Source organism: Chamaea fasciata, unplaced genomic scaffold, assembly GCF_029207755.1.
Source record: "Chamaea fasciata isolate MVZ Bird 193981 ecotype frontalis unplaced genomic scaffold, bChaFas1.0.hap1 SCAF_4, whole genome shotgun sequence".
NCBI lineage: Eukaryota > Metazoa > Chordata > Aves > Passeriformes > Sylviidae > Chamaea > Chamaea fasciata.
The window spans coordinates 61160464-61174562 of record NW_027094089.1 but is presented as its reverse complement, the minus strand read 5'-3'; the positions used below and the strand labels follow the sequence as shown (position 1 = coordinate 61174562).

General features: G+C 37.8%; 1 protein-coding gene across 6 annotated transcripts in view; it reads right to left on the bottom strand.

The window, feature by feature from the left end:
• FRMD3 (FERM domain containing 3) overlaps positions 1-14099 on the bottom strand; it is a 148535-nt gene that overhangs the window by 5748 nt on the left and 128688 nt on the right. For all 6 annotated transcript variants that reach the window (XM_066181766.1, XM_066181767.1, XM_066181768.1 and 3 more), the window contains 3 exons: positions 12644-12718; positions 12013-12081; positions 8774-8895 (listed from right to left, as the gene is read on the bottom strand). In XM_066181766.1, the coding sequence (XP_066037863.1) occupies positions 8774-8895; positions 12013-12081; positions 12644-12718 (266 nt within the window). The remainder of the gene's footprint in view (positions 1-8773; positions 8896-12012; positions 12082-12643; positions 12719-14099) is intronic.

The window sequence follows — 14099 nt, the reverse complement described above, 5'->3', positions numbered from 1 at the left end:
TTTCAAAGAATAAACGCCTGGGACAAAGGTCCTGGGGAAAGGGCCTCTTCTGATATCTTTATCTCATCCTTGGTAAAATTCCCTCCAAAGTTTCCTAATAACTGAGCTAGCTAAAGCCCCTGGAGGCAGGCGGGGGGTATCTATACAGAGATTGTATTAGAATAGTAATGTATTGCAGCTCTGAAGCACACATGAAATTTACATTCCACTATTTAATTTCAGCTGCTAAGAAGAATTTTCAACTCTTTTGTTATTTAAACTCAATAAATCAAAGTAACTGCATTTTATATCAGTCAAATACTAGTGTAAATCAATATTTGAAAATTTAGAATGGGCATTAAAAAGTACCAAAATTCCACAGTACAATGAATATTCCAGAAACACAAATTTAAGAGAGAAGAAAGTTTTTCAGATAGCCATAGCTCTTTTACTCAAGACAGCCAGTTATCTGAAGTTAAAAAATCAATTTAAAATAAAAAAATCCTCAAAATGTTCCACTGAAAAAACCCAAAATTTAAAAGTTAAAGCAAGCCCAACTCCTTATACTCTTTAATTATTTTATGACTCTACTGCAAATCCTTTTCTCCTATTCATACATAAAAACTATTTTGGTACTACCTTTATAAGGCTATCATTTTATAGAATTTTTGGCAAGATTTTGAAAAGTCTACTACCTCTTTAATAATAGTTAAAATTTATGTGGTGTTCAGATTTAGGGGACTATGAGCTGAGAATTAATTACATTTGAGAAGAAACTCTTCTTTCCATTTTTTACCTTGTATTCTTACTGGCAATTTACATTCCATAAATCAGAAACTTCTAATACCGATTACTGGAGTATAAGGTAGATCAACTCAGGTTTATTTCTTGTATTTCCACAGCAACGGTTTGCTACATTTTTCCGGCAACTTAACAAATTTTACAAACCCAGAGATCTCATTATCCTAGGTGAAACTCAATATTTCTCTTCCACCAAATACTGTGATTGCTCTAAACCAGGAACATGAACAGCTAAATAAGACAAGAGATTACTGTGGTCATCTGCTGGGAACATGAACATGTAAGAGGTCTGACATAAAAGTTGTTGGTTGCTAGCATTTCTACAGGGGCCAAAACCAGTAGCTGAGGATTAACAAAATGAAGGGCAGCTCTAGTTCCACCATCTTAAGAAGCTGCAGTTGTTGGAAGTACAGCACCCAGAAAAATGTATCATTTGCTGATTTAAAAATTCAGTTCACACATTGCCTGTTGGCCAGATATCCTGCACAGGGCTTTTCTTACCAGAAACAAAACTACACACCTGTAAGAGCCTTTTATGTTAGAGAAAGGAACAAGTGTGAATATACTGTCATTTAAAGAGAGAAATGGAAAATTAGATACGGTCCAGAGAGAACAGTGCTAGGAATATTTCACACACACATGTAAACAAAAAATGCCAGCCAGCCTGCAATTAGGAGAAATCCTTCCTCTCCTTTTTATCTTCCTCTGGAAATATCATGTATCCTTTGCTTATTTTCCATGTGGGCAAAATTCATTTGTACTATGAATAGAATGACCTTTCAGAGGGAAGGAGAAGGTGATTTTCTCACATGAGCAAAGTCCCTGAATGTCACAAAGAAAATGTAGAAAAATGAGACAGAGTCTAGAATCACATTGAATTTAAGTATTTCCCTACACAGGATCTGTACCAAGCAGGATTTGCATCACAGCCAGACCTCCTGCCCCCAGAAACAGGAGGTCACAGATTTGTACCATACCCACATCCCGTGCCCATAAAAGACACCTGTTACAGCTTTGCAAGGAGAGTTAATCAATGACAGTTTATAGTAACTCCTTTTTTGGCAGTGACCTGGCTTTCCCGCTGGCTATTACTGTTTGCTTTAGTCTAATGAGAACTTCTAGAAGGGAGCAAAGCCCTGTCCCAGTTGCCAGTTTGTATGAGTTGCCTGTTTTGTGGCATTACAGCTTGTCTCCCAGCTGTGCTGTGTCACAGTGTTCAATGTCACAGCTGGCACAGCCACTGAAGGCCACTGCTCTGCTTGTCATACCCCACAAAGTGCACCTAAAGCACAGAGGCAGGAGCAGAGCAGAGCATAGTGCATGGCAGGCATTCTGGGATGCCTGTCTTCAGTCTCCCTTTGGCCTGGAAGGAGCTCAACCCAGAGTTGTTGATCCCCTTCCAGAAACAGGATTAAGCAGCAACAGGACTGAAGGAAGCATCAGAGAGAGACAACTGTGTATCATGGGAGCAGGAATGAGAAGACAAGATACATCTGTCAGCAGTTCAGGAAAAGAAGGACCTGATGATGGGACTGCAGTGACTCAGTGTCCAGCACCACGCCAAGGACAGTGAGGCTGAAAAGAGATGGGTACTGATGTGGAAGCTTAGCACCCAAGCAAACGGGCAAGTGGGACATTTCAGCATTCCCACTCAGCTTAGGTGACCCCTCCTGGCACAAGTCAGCCTTGTTCTGGAAGGGTTGCAATGGGGTTCTCCTGAGGAATCATGTCCCATGTTAGGAGTCTTGCACAAGCTACCTCGTGTGCTTTGGTGCTGGTACACATGTTTTATATGCTGATATACAAGTATTTTTTTGCATGTGTGCCTCAAAAGGAATAACATGCTATGAACAGTACTACAAAATCAAGGTGTTTAAGAACAAATGTAGTCCCAACATACAAATCTCTTATCATTGGTATCATTATATTAAACCAAAAAGATGTCTTGCATCTATTTGGAGCCAGTATTTAACCTCTGAGATGTAAGAATACAAAACACATGTCTTTTTTTCTTTTTCTTTTTTTTTTTTTCACTACTAATTTGGAATCAAGGGAATTGGGTGCATTCTCAGAGATTCTACAGTTTCCCCTGAATTGTGAATTCAAGAAGCAAAGACAATCAGGAGCTGTTCCTACTCAGAGACAAATCACTGCAAGAAGTTTCTCCTGTATCTACTGCACTCACTGCTTTCTAATTTTCACATATCAAAAGAGTAGCAATATTCTAATCTTTGCCAGAACATTTTCAGTTAATTCTTTGATTAAAAATAATTTCTGAAATGAAGATTCAATGCAAAGATTTAATAATGTAGGTCAGTAAAAACTGAAATAATTCAACCTGTAGGCACCCAAATGTCAAAAGCAAACAGTACTATGGAAAGCATGAAAAAACAATTTTTAAAAAAGCCTTATGATATTAATGAAACAGGCATATTTACTGACAGGGGGGACAATGGATCCTTGGCAAGGGCATTTCCTAAAAAAAACCACCACTTTTCTGTGCAAGGCAATACTGAATGCTCTTTGTTCTTTGGGTTGCACTCCTCTTGTGTGTAGTGAAAAAGGGAGATAAATCAGACTCTGCCCAAGCTCCACCTTCATATACTATTATTTAGTATATGAAACTATTCAGTATCTAGAAAAATAAACCAAAGAAAGCTACAGTCTGGAAAACCCATTGAAGTAAAAAGTTGAGCTGTCTCAACTACTGCATTCAGCTCACATTCAAAATCTACTACCTAGTTTACCAGCTATTTAGTTTGGTCATAAATTAACTACAGTTGCAAAGTATTTCCCCCACCTCAGTCCCACAAAAATACAAAGGCAAAATTCCTGTCCCTCATTTGTTACCAATTAACAAATAAATTCAAATAAATTTTCTGTAAAATAATACAACAAACTTAGGTTTTGTCTCATTCATTCTCCATTTGCAACTTTGTTCTTGTCAGTAATTTGTCCTTATTCTCTGCTATACAGGTCATTTACAGTACAGTTCCTTTCCAAGGGACGACCTAAACTAAGGTAAGAGGGTTAAAAAAGGGGTTTGAGGAAAATAAATGTAAATTTACCAGCCCTTCTGGCTGTGATCTTGGAGCCATGCCGCAGTAAACGAATGCACACTTCCTTGTTGCAGTGGTTAACCATCCGCAAATGAATGCTTCTCTTGGTTTGGATTTTTACAAGACATTTCACCATTTTGACTATTAATTCCTCCTCTCAAAGTCTTGTAAAAGCTCTAGCCATACCAGCTTTGACCTTTTATTAAGTTCCCACTGAGTTTTAAGAGACTAACAGAAGTCACTCTCAATGAATCAAATGACAAGCTTCTAACATGGCTGATAAAAATATCCCAGCAGGGAACACAACCAGAGGTTATTTTTAAACATTTCCAAATGCCTCATAATGTACAATACAAACTTTCACAGCACCCATCTCAGTTAGCAGTTGCTAGCATAACAGCTGAACCACACACAGAGGCATAAAAATATATAAGGCACCAAAACATAGTGCAGTTAAAAAAGAGGCCAGCATTCATAGTCCCGTTTTTTTTTTCCAAAAGGCTTTTTAATATGCCAGTAATGTCAGTTCCCCATTACTGCCTGGAAATTATTTGTGAAACATGTAAATACAATGGAAAAATCCTATGCTGTGCTTACAAACCTTCATCACAAAGCAAACCAGTGAGACAGAAACATGTTCATTTCTAGCCTAAGATGAAAACTGACTTGCTCAGTTAAAAACAAGAACAGAAAATTTCTAAGTCTGGAAAAAAATTTCTCTTTATATATGAGCTCTAGTTTCCACTTGAGGACAATTGTGGAACAGATTCTTATCCACCAGAAAGAAGTGTTGTTTCACAAGGCTGGTTTCACTTCCCTGTTCCTGTTCAGCAGAGATATACAGGTTCCCAAAAAAAGCATGATGCAGGTATTCTGACTGCTGATAATTTTCTCCTGCTGGGAGCTGGAAGGCAACCATATGTACAACCTCACACTATCCTAGTGGGAAAGAAACTCTTTCCTAGTACACCAAAGCCACGGAGAAGAGATAAACTGTACTGGTGGGGATGTAACCTCTCACTTCCCAGAATATTAATCTGTAATATTTATGACATGTTGGGCTATCTAAGTCTTCATTATCTGATGTCCTTGTTTTCTTTGTACCAAAAAAACAGTGATGTGCATGCAAATATGTGGAAAAGAGAGGAGTAGGGGAGGGGAGTCCTACGAAAATCTACTTTACACCCAAATATTTCTCTCATAAAAGACATCTGCTTCAATGAAGCTTTTGGAAAGCATCTTTATGGCAGCTCCCTTCCCCACACAGCCTGTATAGCACAAATATCCAGCAGAAGTCCTGTTCACTCCTTCCTCTGCCAGAGCAAAGATTTGTCTCTTCCTTTCCTTCTCTGCAAGCACTTTCTTATGGGTGTGAGGAAAGATCAAGTACCCCTTCCCTTCCTATCTCCATTTTGTCACCCCTTCAAAAGTAAGATTCTATCTTATTTTCTCATTTTTATTCTCATAACTGTTGCAGCAACCAAAACAGGATCATCAAATTCTAACTAAAAGGGGTTGATTCTTCATTGTGTACATGGCTACAAAAACTCGAAATCATGAATTCTTACAAAAATCTAACCACCAGTGTGTTCAATACATAAAGGAAGGCCTATACAAGGACTCAAGTGTCAGCCAGACAAGGTTATAAAAGATTTCCAACATTTGAAACATTTCCAAATGCCTCATAACATACATTGCAAACTTCCACAGCATCCAGCTCAGCTAGCTGTTGCTAGTATAACAGCTGAACCGTAAAAAAGCATAAAAACATGCAAGGCATCAAACCTTAGTGGAAGGGAGAAAAAGGCCAGTGTGTTCCTGCATACTGATGTTGAAAAGTAAAAGATATCATTTATGTTTCATGTGACCCTGCTTATGCAAAAGAGAAATGACTGTATTAATTTCAAATCATTCCCCATAGTTTTACCTAAGCATAACTGAGGGAGAAATCTTAAAATCTTACAACTGACTCAGCAACTCATAGTCTATACTAACTCTCAGCAAGACACTATCTAAAAAAAATTAAAATGGTTGTGCCTACAAAAGCTCCACATGCTTCTCCTTTACAATCAAATCTTACACAGCTGAGTACCTCACAGAGACAGACAATTAGATTGATGGTAGCATCTGTGTGCTCATTCCCATGCATAGAATCATTACAGCTGGAAAGCTCATCAAGTCTGTTAGCCCAGCACTGCTGTGTTCACCACGAAACCATGTCCCCAGGCACCACATCCACATGCCTTTTGAACACTCCCGAGGGGATTGATTTAACTGTGTCCCAGGACAGTTGGTTCCAACGTCTGACCATCCTTTTCATAAGGAAATTTTTCTTATTTCCAAACTAAACCTTCTCAGGTGCAACATGAGGTCACTTTCTCTTGTCTGTTATTTATTACCTGGGAGACAAGGCCAATCCCCACCTGGCTGCACGCTTCTTTCAGGGCGTTGTAGAGAGCGATAAAGGTCACCACAAGCCTCGAGACTAAACAACACTGGATCCCGCAAATACTCCTCAAAGGACTTGGGCTCCAGACCTTTCAACTCACACCAGTGCCCTTCTCTGGACATTCTCCAGCCCCTCAATGTCTTTCTTGCAGTAAGGGTCCCAGAACTGAACACAGGATTCAAGGTGCAGCCTCAGCAGCACTGAGTACAGCTCAGTTCTTGCTCCATGTGTAGTTGAACACATTACGTCTCTTGTAGTGCTGCTGTGCAGATTCTGTGGCTTCCTTCTTTTATTGTCTGATTTTGGTGAGACAGATTACTGCCTTTCCTGATCACTTGGCAACTGTTTTGCAGGTGGTAGTCCATTGTCTGGGTATTTTCTAGCACCAGATGCTACCACAGCTTCACTTACTTCAGTAGACTATTTCTTTAAAAAAAGGCAAAACCATACCTCTCCAGTCACAAGATATTAATGTCGTTTTGACAAAGTGATGAAAGCTTCTTTTCAGTCACTTGATACTTCTGTGCTGAGATTTCATGCATGATTTATTGATCGGATAACACTGACTTTTGCCTTTGGAACAACAAAAGTGAAAATGTGCTTCACTGGGCCAAGACATACACAGAGATACCAAGGCTGTTTCATGTTTGTATCACACCAAAAGCAGTTTCCCAGGGCAGTTGTGTCAGTTTCAGGGCTGGATGCCTCCTCTCTCCACACCTTCTGCTCATGCCCTTACCCCAATAAAAGACCTTGGTTGGCCCTCTTGATAGCCCACTCAAAGGTTGAGTAAGACAATAACAGGACACCATTAAGGGGTTTTTGTTTGGGTTTGTTTTTTTTTTGTTTTAATTTGGTTCACTGTTGTTATTTGGTTTGGTTTTTTTGTTGCTGCTTTGAATTTTTTTTTTTTACTGGTTTAGGTTTTTTTAGCTCCTTCTCCGAGTTCACACTGGTACAATTAGTGCTGGTGCAAGGGAGAAGGTTGGAATCCACAACAGTGGATGTTGGGAAGAGAGCCAGCCTCACTGTCAGAGAGCTGTGAGATCAGTTCAAGCTGAAATTTGATAATATAGCCAAGTTTTCTGCAGGAAAAGACTGTAAAAGTCTAAATACTGTTAACTTAGCAGCTGGTGACATTTAACAACATATAAAGTATGTGGTTAAATACCACCAGCAAATATGTCTATTAGCTCATCACAGTAACAACAATCTGTCTGACTGAAAGGAAATGTAATTTTCAAACTCATGCAACACAAACATTTAAAACACGCACTGTATGGTGAGCATATAGCAATAAGTCACCAATTTCCAAAAATGGATTTCATTGCCTAGAGTTGTAAGTGTGGTCACAGGACGCAAGCAAGGACATGTGGTTACATGCAGCAGCAAGCTGCTGTTATTCTAGAGCGGTGACAACTGCCCAGAGGAAAAACAGCAGTGGCACTTGGCTGCTGGCAGGTGAATTCTCAGATACATGTAATTCACAGCAGAGGTAAACTAGTAACTGTTAACACTAACAGCTGCCAGTCCTAATTATAATAAGGTACGTACACAGACAATGTAATTCACCCTGTTCTTGCTACATCCAGCATCCAAACTCTGAAGAATGAACAAAAGATGTTCATACAACTCCTATAATATAAAACTAGGACATACTCCCATGAAAAGGAAGATACTCAGCTATTTTCTGTTTCCCAATGATCAATAAAAAGCAACAGCAAAGATCATATTTCCCAACCTTTGAAACAATTACCTCACTACATCTCAAGCAAGAACCAGTGTCAGATTTTGTTTGGTTGGCTTCATTTTTATTAGGATGAAGGCAATTATCCTCATTTAAGATGGCAATGGTGTTCGTGACATTGTTTGTAATGACTGTATCTCAAAAAGAAAGGTGTTCAATGTGATATTTTAAATATGAAGAAATAAAGAAATATATGGGGAACATTGTTCTACAGAATAAATTCAAACTGATCTTCCAAAAACATCCCTTTCTGTCAAGGAAGATAAAATTACAGAAGATCTTTCCTAGCTTATCTTCAACTAATGTCCTTTTTTTCTGTTACAGAAATTAAATTAGCAGACTAAAGCAGAAAGAAGGAAATATAAAAGTAAAGGGAATAGAGAAAAACAAAATACCCAGCAGTAAACTGCCAGTTTCCACTCCTGAGTGACTGCTGACACTACCTAGAAAAAGGTGCCATCTTGAGACTATTTCCTAAGACCCTTTTGGCTGACAATTCAAAAGATTTTTTGAAACAGAAATCAAATAGCAGTAACTTTCCTCACAATGTATCTCACATAAGGCTTATGCACATTTTCTTGAGATAGGGATCATTTCTGAGTATGACATACAGAGGTTTAACAATGTATTTCCAAGGAAAATTATTAGATTTTTTTTCTCCATATCTCCGAGTCAGTATCATACCTTTTTCCATATGCTTTGTAATAAATATTGGCAGGAATTGGGTAAGTGACTCACCTTCATTTAAAGGACCCTCTTCCTCCTCACAGGGAGAAGGAAGGAGAGGCTGCAGAGGTTCCATACTGATTATGAGTTGCTTGTTCAAAGAGGGAGAGCTACGACTCTGAGTAATGCTGGTTCTAAAAGAATGGGGAAAACAGGGTCAGTTTGCTTAGAGGAAATAACTGCAGTCCAGTAGGTCTCATCTCAAAATCATTTTGCATAAATTACTAGGCCTTGAGCTGTGTAGAAAGGACTATACATTGAACACTGCTTTCAGCTGTGTTGCTACACCCTCTGCAGGTGTAAACATTTTAACATCTGAAGTGTGAGAGAGGTTTTGTGCTCATTTACCTCCTTTACACTGCCTGACTTCCCTTCATCATAGGCAGGATTTCAGTGTGTTGCTCCTCTCCACAGTGCATGGCAAACATTAGTATGTGGATTCAAGGAAGGGGAAAGTTGTTCCATCGCCTCCAGAACTGGATAAAGGATTTGTTACAGTTTGGGCACTGAGGATCAAAGACTAAAGCAGGAACAACTGTGTCCCTGCAGTTTACAGATACAGAGTGCTCTCACTCGTGCCCACGCGTCCCAGCTGCTTCTCTCCACCATGACTCCCAGCACTCAGGCTGGTTCTCTTTCTCATCTTCACTGCAACAGGCTTTCCTGGTAGCAGGTGTTGAATATGCTCTGGAAAGTTTTAGGAATGTTGCTGATTTTCTTTAGTCGTGATGCTTATTAGCCTAAAAATATATTACTGAGAATATGAAATGGCTCTTTCGAATATGTTATCTAGGATTTACACAATACAGGCCTGAAGCAAGAGTCCTGCAATAAATCTTAAACATTGTATTATAAAATATTTTCTCTGACAAAAGCAAAGAAGAAATGGAAGAGCATTCCACTTGACTTCGAATGGTATATTGATGCAGTGCCGAAGTTTCACAAAATGCATTTTGAATCCACAGAAAAGGCTCAACTTAAAATTCCACATAACCTGAACAAAGAACCTATTGCAAGTCAGAAGATGGAACTGTTTATTGCTGAAAATTTAGGTAAACTTGGGACATGGGTGTTCAACTCTTAACCCACACTACCTGCCAGTAAATATTCTGTGAGAATAAACAAGCTTTCTTGCTCAATTGACATGATTTCTTGTGCCATAACACATGCCCAAAGATTTCTATATCCTCATTTGCATTCTCTGAACACCCTCTGACAACTACTTAGTTTAAATTTTCACTATTCACAAAAGGTTTTCACTCAGATTATTATAATTATAGTCACTCCAACCTAATGGTAAATCCTTAGACTTTTTATGCAATCCCTGAACCTTTGTGCTTGTTGTAAAAAGCCCTCAAGCAACTCTCAAAATACAAGCTGTGCCTGGGAACACCCATAGGCTTCTGCTCCAAACTTATCTACAAAGATGCCTCCTGCAAGTATGCTCTGGAAGCAAAACATTAAATCGCCCATTTTGTGTTTGTCAAAAGAACTTGCCACTGCATTATTCTTGCATGACTACATAGTCCAACAGATTTTCAGTACACAGTGTTTTAAGTGTAATATCCAAACATAAAGATACTGAATAGTACCCTCCTCTCAACCGCATGTTTCTTCATGCAGCCATGGTAAAACTGAATTGACTTTGAGGGTGAGGGCACTTTATATCAATATATATGTTTACCTTCAATCAAATATTTTTTGCTGAATTTTTTGCTTCTGGAAAGCCATTGTTTCCTATCCCCAAATCCTCTTTCACAGAGTAACTTTTTTAGAAACATGCCTCTTTTTTGAGCTGAAGATTTTCTACACATTTTGCCTGCATGTGCCTCTAGAAGGATCAGCTACCTCTGTCTCCCATTTCATAACCTGAGCTATAAAATTATCTGTAATCATTACACTCCTGTCTTTCTAGGAAGCTGAACTTGGAGCTTCCATAATACTATAAATGCAAGCTTTGTAAGAAGGTTAACGAGAGAAGATACATAATGATATTTATGGATGTTAAATCCATATGATGTTGTTTTATAAACTTGTTTGCTCTCTGATCTGTTTTTTTTTTAGTAAGCTAAATTTTAAACTATATATTTAAAATACTTCTAAATATAGAAATCAATGGAAAGCAAAATACAAGATAGAAATAAATGTATGAAAATCTTTTCTTATCTTGGAAAAAAAGAAACCTCTTGGAAAGCAGGCAATAAGCTAATTTCCTAAAGTGAGCAACTATTCTCATTTAAAATACATTTGTGTGCCCAGGTATTTTATACCATCTTAATGATGAATCTGTATTCTGCCTTCTGTGTTATCATTTAACCCATTCTAGACCTTCACTTATCCCATTTTAAAATGTAATCTGGAAAAGCATGTTAGAAATCATGCCTGCATGGCTGAACTATTAATTATATAGTAGGGCTGGACAACATATTATAAATATTTACTGCAAATATATTCCCCTCTTTTAGTGAAGACAATCCACTTTTATCTCAAATATAGACAGAATATCAATAGTCAATTAAAAATAAATAAATCATATTCCCACCAAACATGAAATCTCAACAAAAATAGGAATATGGCTGTAGAATGTGCAGAGTGTTAAGTAACCTGCTTTTCAAAAAGGTTTCTAATAGTTTTCCCTGATGGCCGCCTTTTCTGAAGTGCTTTCATCAGGTTCTTAGGAATTTTTACTGCCACTACAATGACTGATAAGAACCTGAGAGCATTAGTTTACTTGCGAAGTCTAGCAGTTTATTTCTTACAAGCCAAATTTTCCTCCAAAAATAAGATCCTCTAATATTTTTTCCTCTTTACTGAATGAACTTCACACTTTTTAATCTGACTGCGTTATAGAAAAACTATGAAGTAATACTTTGAAACATACCCATAAACATATATAAACCAAGAACTATGGAAATCAAACAAAACTCAGGAATGAAATTAGAATGTACTTTTCAGTCAGGATCATATATTAACAGTTCATGCCATAACACAAAAAAAAAAATTAAGTTATCAACCTGATTGATTAGTTAAACTCAGCTTCAAAGCAGCACAGATTAGGTTCTCCTTCATAGGAGACATTTGTCAAAATTTCATAGCATTGTGAGACATATATTTCCTAAGGCTTGCATGCGAAATCGTGGAAGCTCGGGATGACAGCCATTGCACCCAATAGTAAAGGAAGGAGAATATTTCTGTACAGAACAATAATCCTCCCTAGTCCTTAAACTTTAATGCTGAAGGTCAAGACATACCTGTGAACTTCAGGAGGTTCCCTCTGGATTTTAGAGCTTGCCTCCACAACCTCTTTGGCTACTTTTCCACTGCAATTAAAGATGAAATGAATATTCAAATAAATACTAAGATACATGCCAAGAACTACAGAAATGTGAACAATTAAGTTACATTAAACAAAATTTAAAAGAAACTGAAAATAATTGCAATAAAGTGCATACATAATGTCCCAGAATAAAATTGTGCTGACCACTTGCCTACAAAGCTATCAAAGAAAAAGCAATCTCTTGTATTAGCACACCATGAGTGGAACTGGACTGTCTCTTTATCTCCCACCTGGTTCAGAGCTGCCCAGCTGCAGGGAGCACAAAATCTCTGCACTGGCCATATTTACTTGTTTTTACAGAAGCTACACCAAAAGTGGAGCTATCTGTTGTGGAATTACTCTTGACAGAAGTGTCTGTGTGAAAACTCCTGCTTATTTTTTATGTGACACTAGAAAAGGCAACAGAAAGACTTTCAAATCTTGACATCAGCTAGGCATGAACAGACCCTCCAGCAGGAAAAGCCCTGAATTTGCCATGAGTAATTACCAACATTTCCTTTCTTCCTGAAATGATTTACCATGAATAAGAAACAGAAAAGACCTACCTATAACGAAATCTACTGCCTTTAAAAAATATCTTGCTGCTGGACATTGTCTTGATCTGACTGGACTTTGCATACCTGAAGAAAAATAACAGAGGCTGTCACATTTTTGAGGACATGATAAGCAAAAATGAACAAGCCAAACTACAAGTTTTGTTATTTTTATACCATAAAATATTCAAAAACTGAGTTTTCAGTTTTTTAAGGCCTTTATACAAACTAGACTATGAAGCACACATAAAATCATTCAGATAGCTTAAAATTACTGAACATGGAACAAGTCAAGAAAATAAAATGCAGACACTTGCTGCATATGTATGAATTTTCAATCCCAGGATGTGATGGTATACCAAAAGTCTCTGGAACACGTCTCCTAACACCACCTTGTTTGTGGGAAAATACAGCTATTTCTGCTTTTCCATTAGGAAAACAAAGAAATAATAAAGACAACAACTTGTCTCCCAAAGTAGGTACTTTTCTCTATTCTGTCAACTTCTTAGTATCCTACATTATACCCAACTGCTTCTCTGTAATCACCAAGTACACAGCAACCGTTAATCACAGTATTTCATGACAAAGACCATGGAGGAGTACTTCACACATATCATTTCCTTGATGTTCTCTTGAAAAATGGCAAACTGATTTTGTACTGAGTCTCTCATTCCCAGACCCTAGTAAACAACTTTCCATGATTAATATCTACTTGAATAATTGCAACAGTGACCCCTGAACCTGCATTCAAGAAAGGACCTAAGCTGTTTTTCAAAACATGTCATGTGATCATGACCTTACCTTAAATTCCAAGTTTCAAACCCTTCTAGGAAGAGGAAAGGACCAAATTTAATTAAGGCAAAGTGTCATTGCTGTGATTTACACAATCTGACTATGTCAGCTTTAATCTTATTAGAATATCTTGTTGGTATTATACAGAACTTAAAAAATGAGAATAGAGGAAGAGTGTAAGAAGGAAGAGGAAGCAGAAAGGAACTTTGATCCCTATTCCCCATCTCCCTGAGCTGCTCAGAGCAAGGAGGACATAAAAGAGTCAGAAATAAAGGAGTAAAGTTGATCTGGAATGAAACAGGGGAAGGGTGGTTTTAGTTTTGTCTCTTTTGACAATGTGAAATAAAGTGAAAAGATTAAAAGAAAGTCAAGTCTATTTTGCCTGTGGCAGTAATTGGTAAGCAACTTTCTGTCTTTATCCTAAGGTATAATCTATTTTATCATACTTTCTCCTCTTGACCTGTTGAGCAGAGGGAGTAAAAGAGCAGCTGGGTAGGCATTTGGCATCCAGCCAAGATTAAATCCCCTAAACTACTTATTTGTGACCAAACTCCAGTTAATGTTACAGCCATTTAACAACAAGAGCAGAAGTGATATTCCTGTGAGTCTCCCTGAGACATTTTTACATTGATCTAATTTCTACTCAAATAAATTAATTTCTCTTCTTTAGATTGAA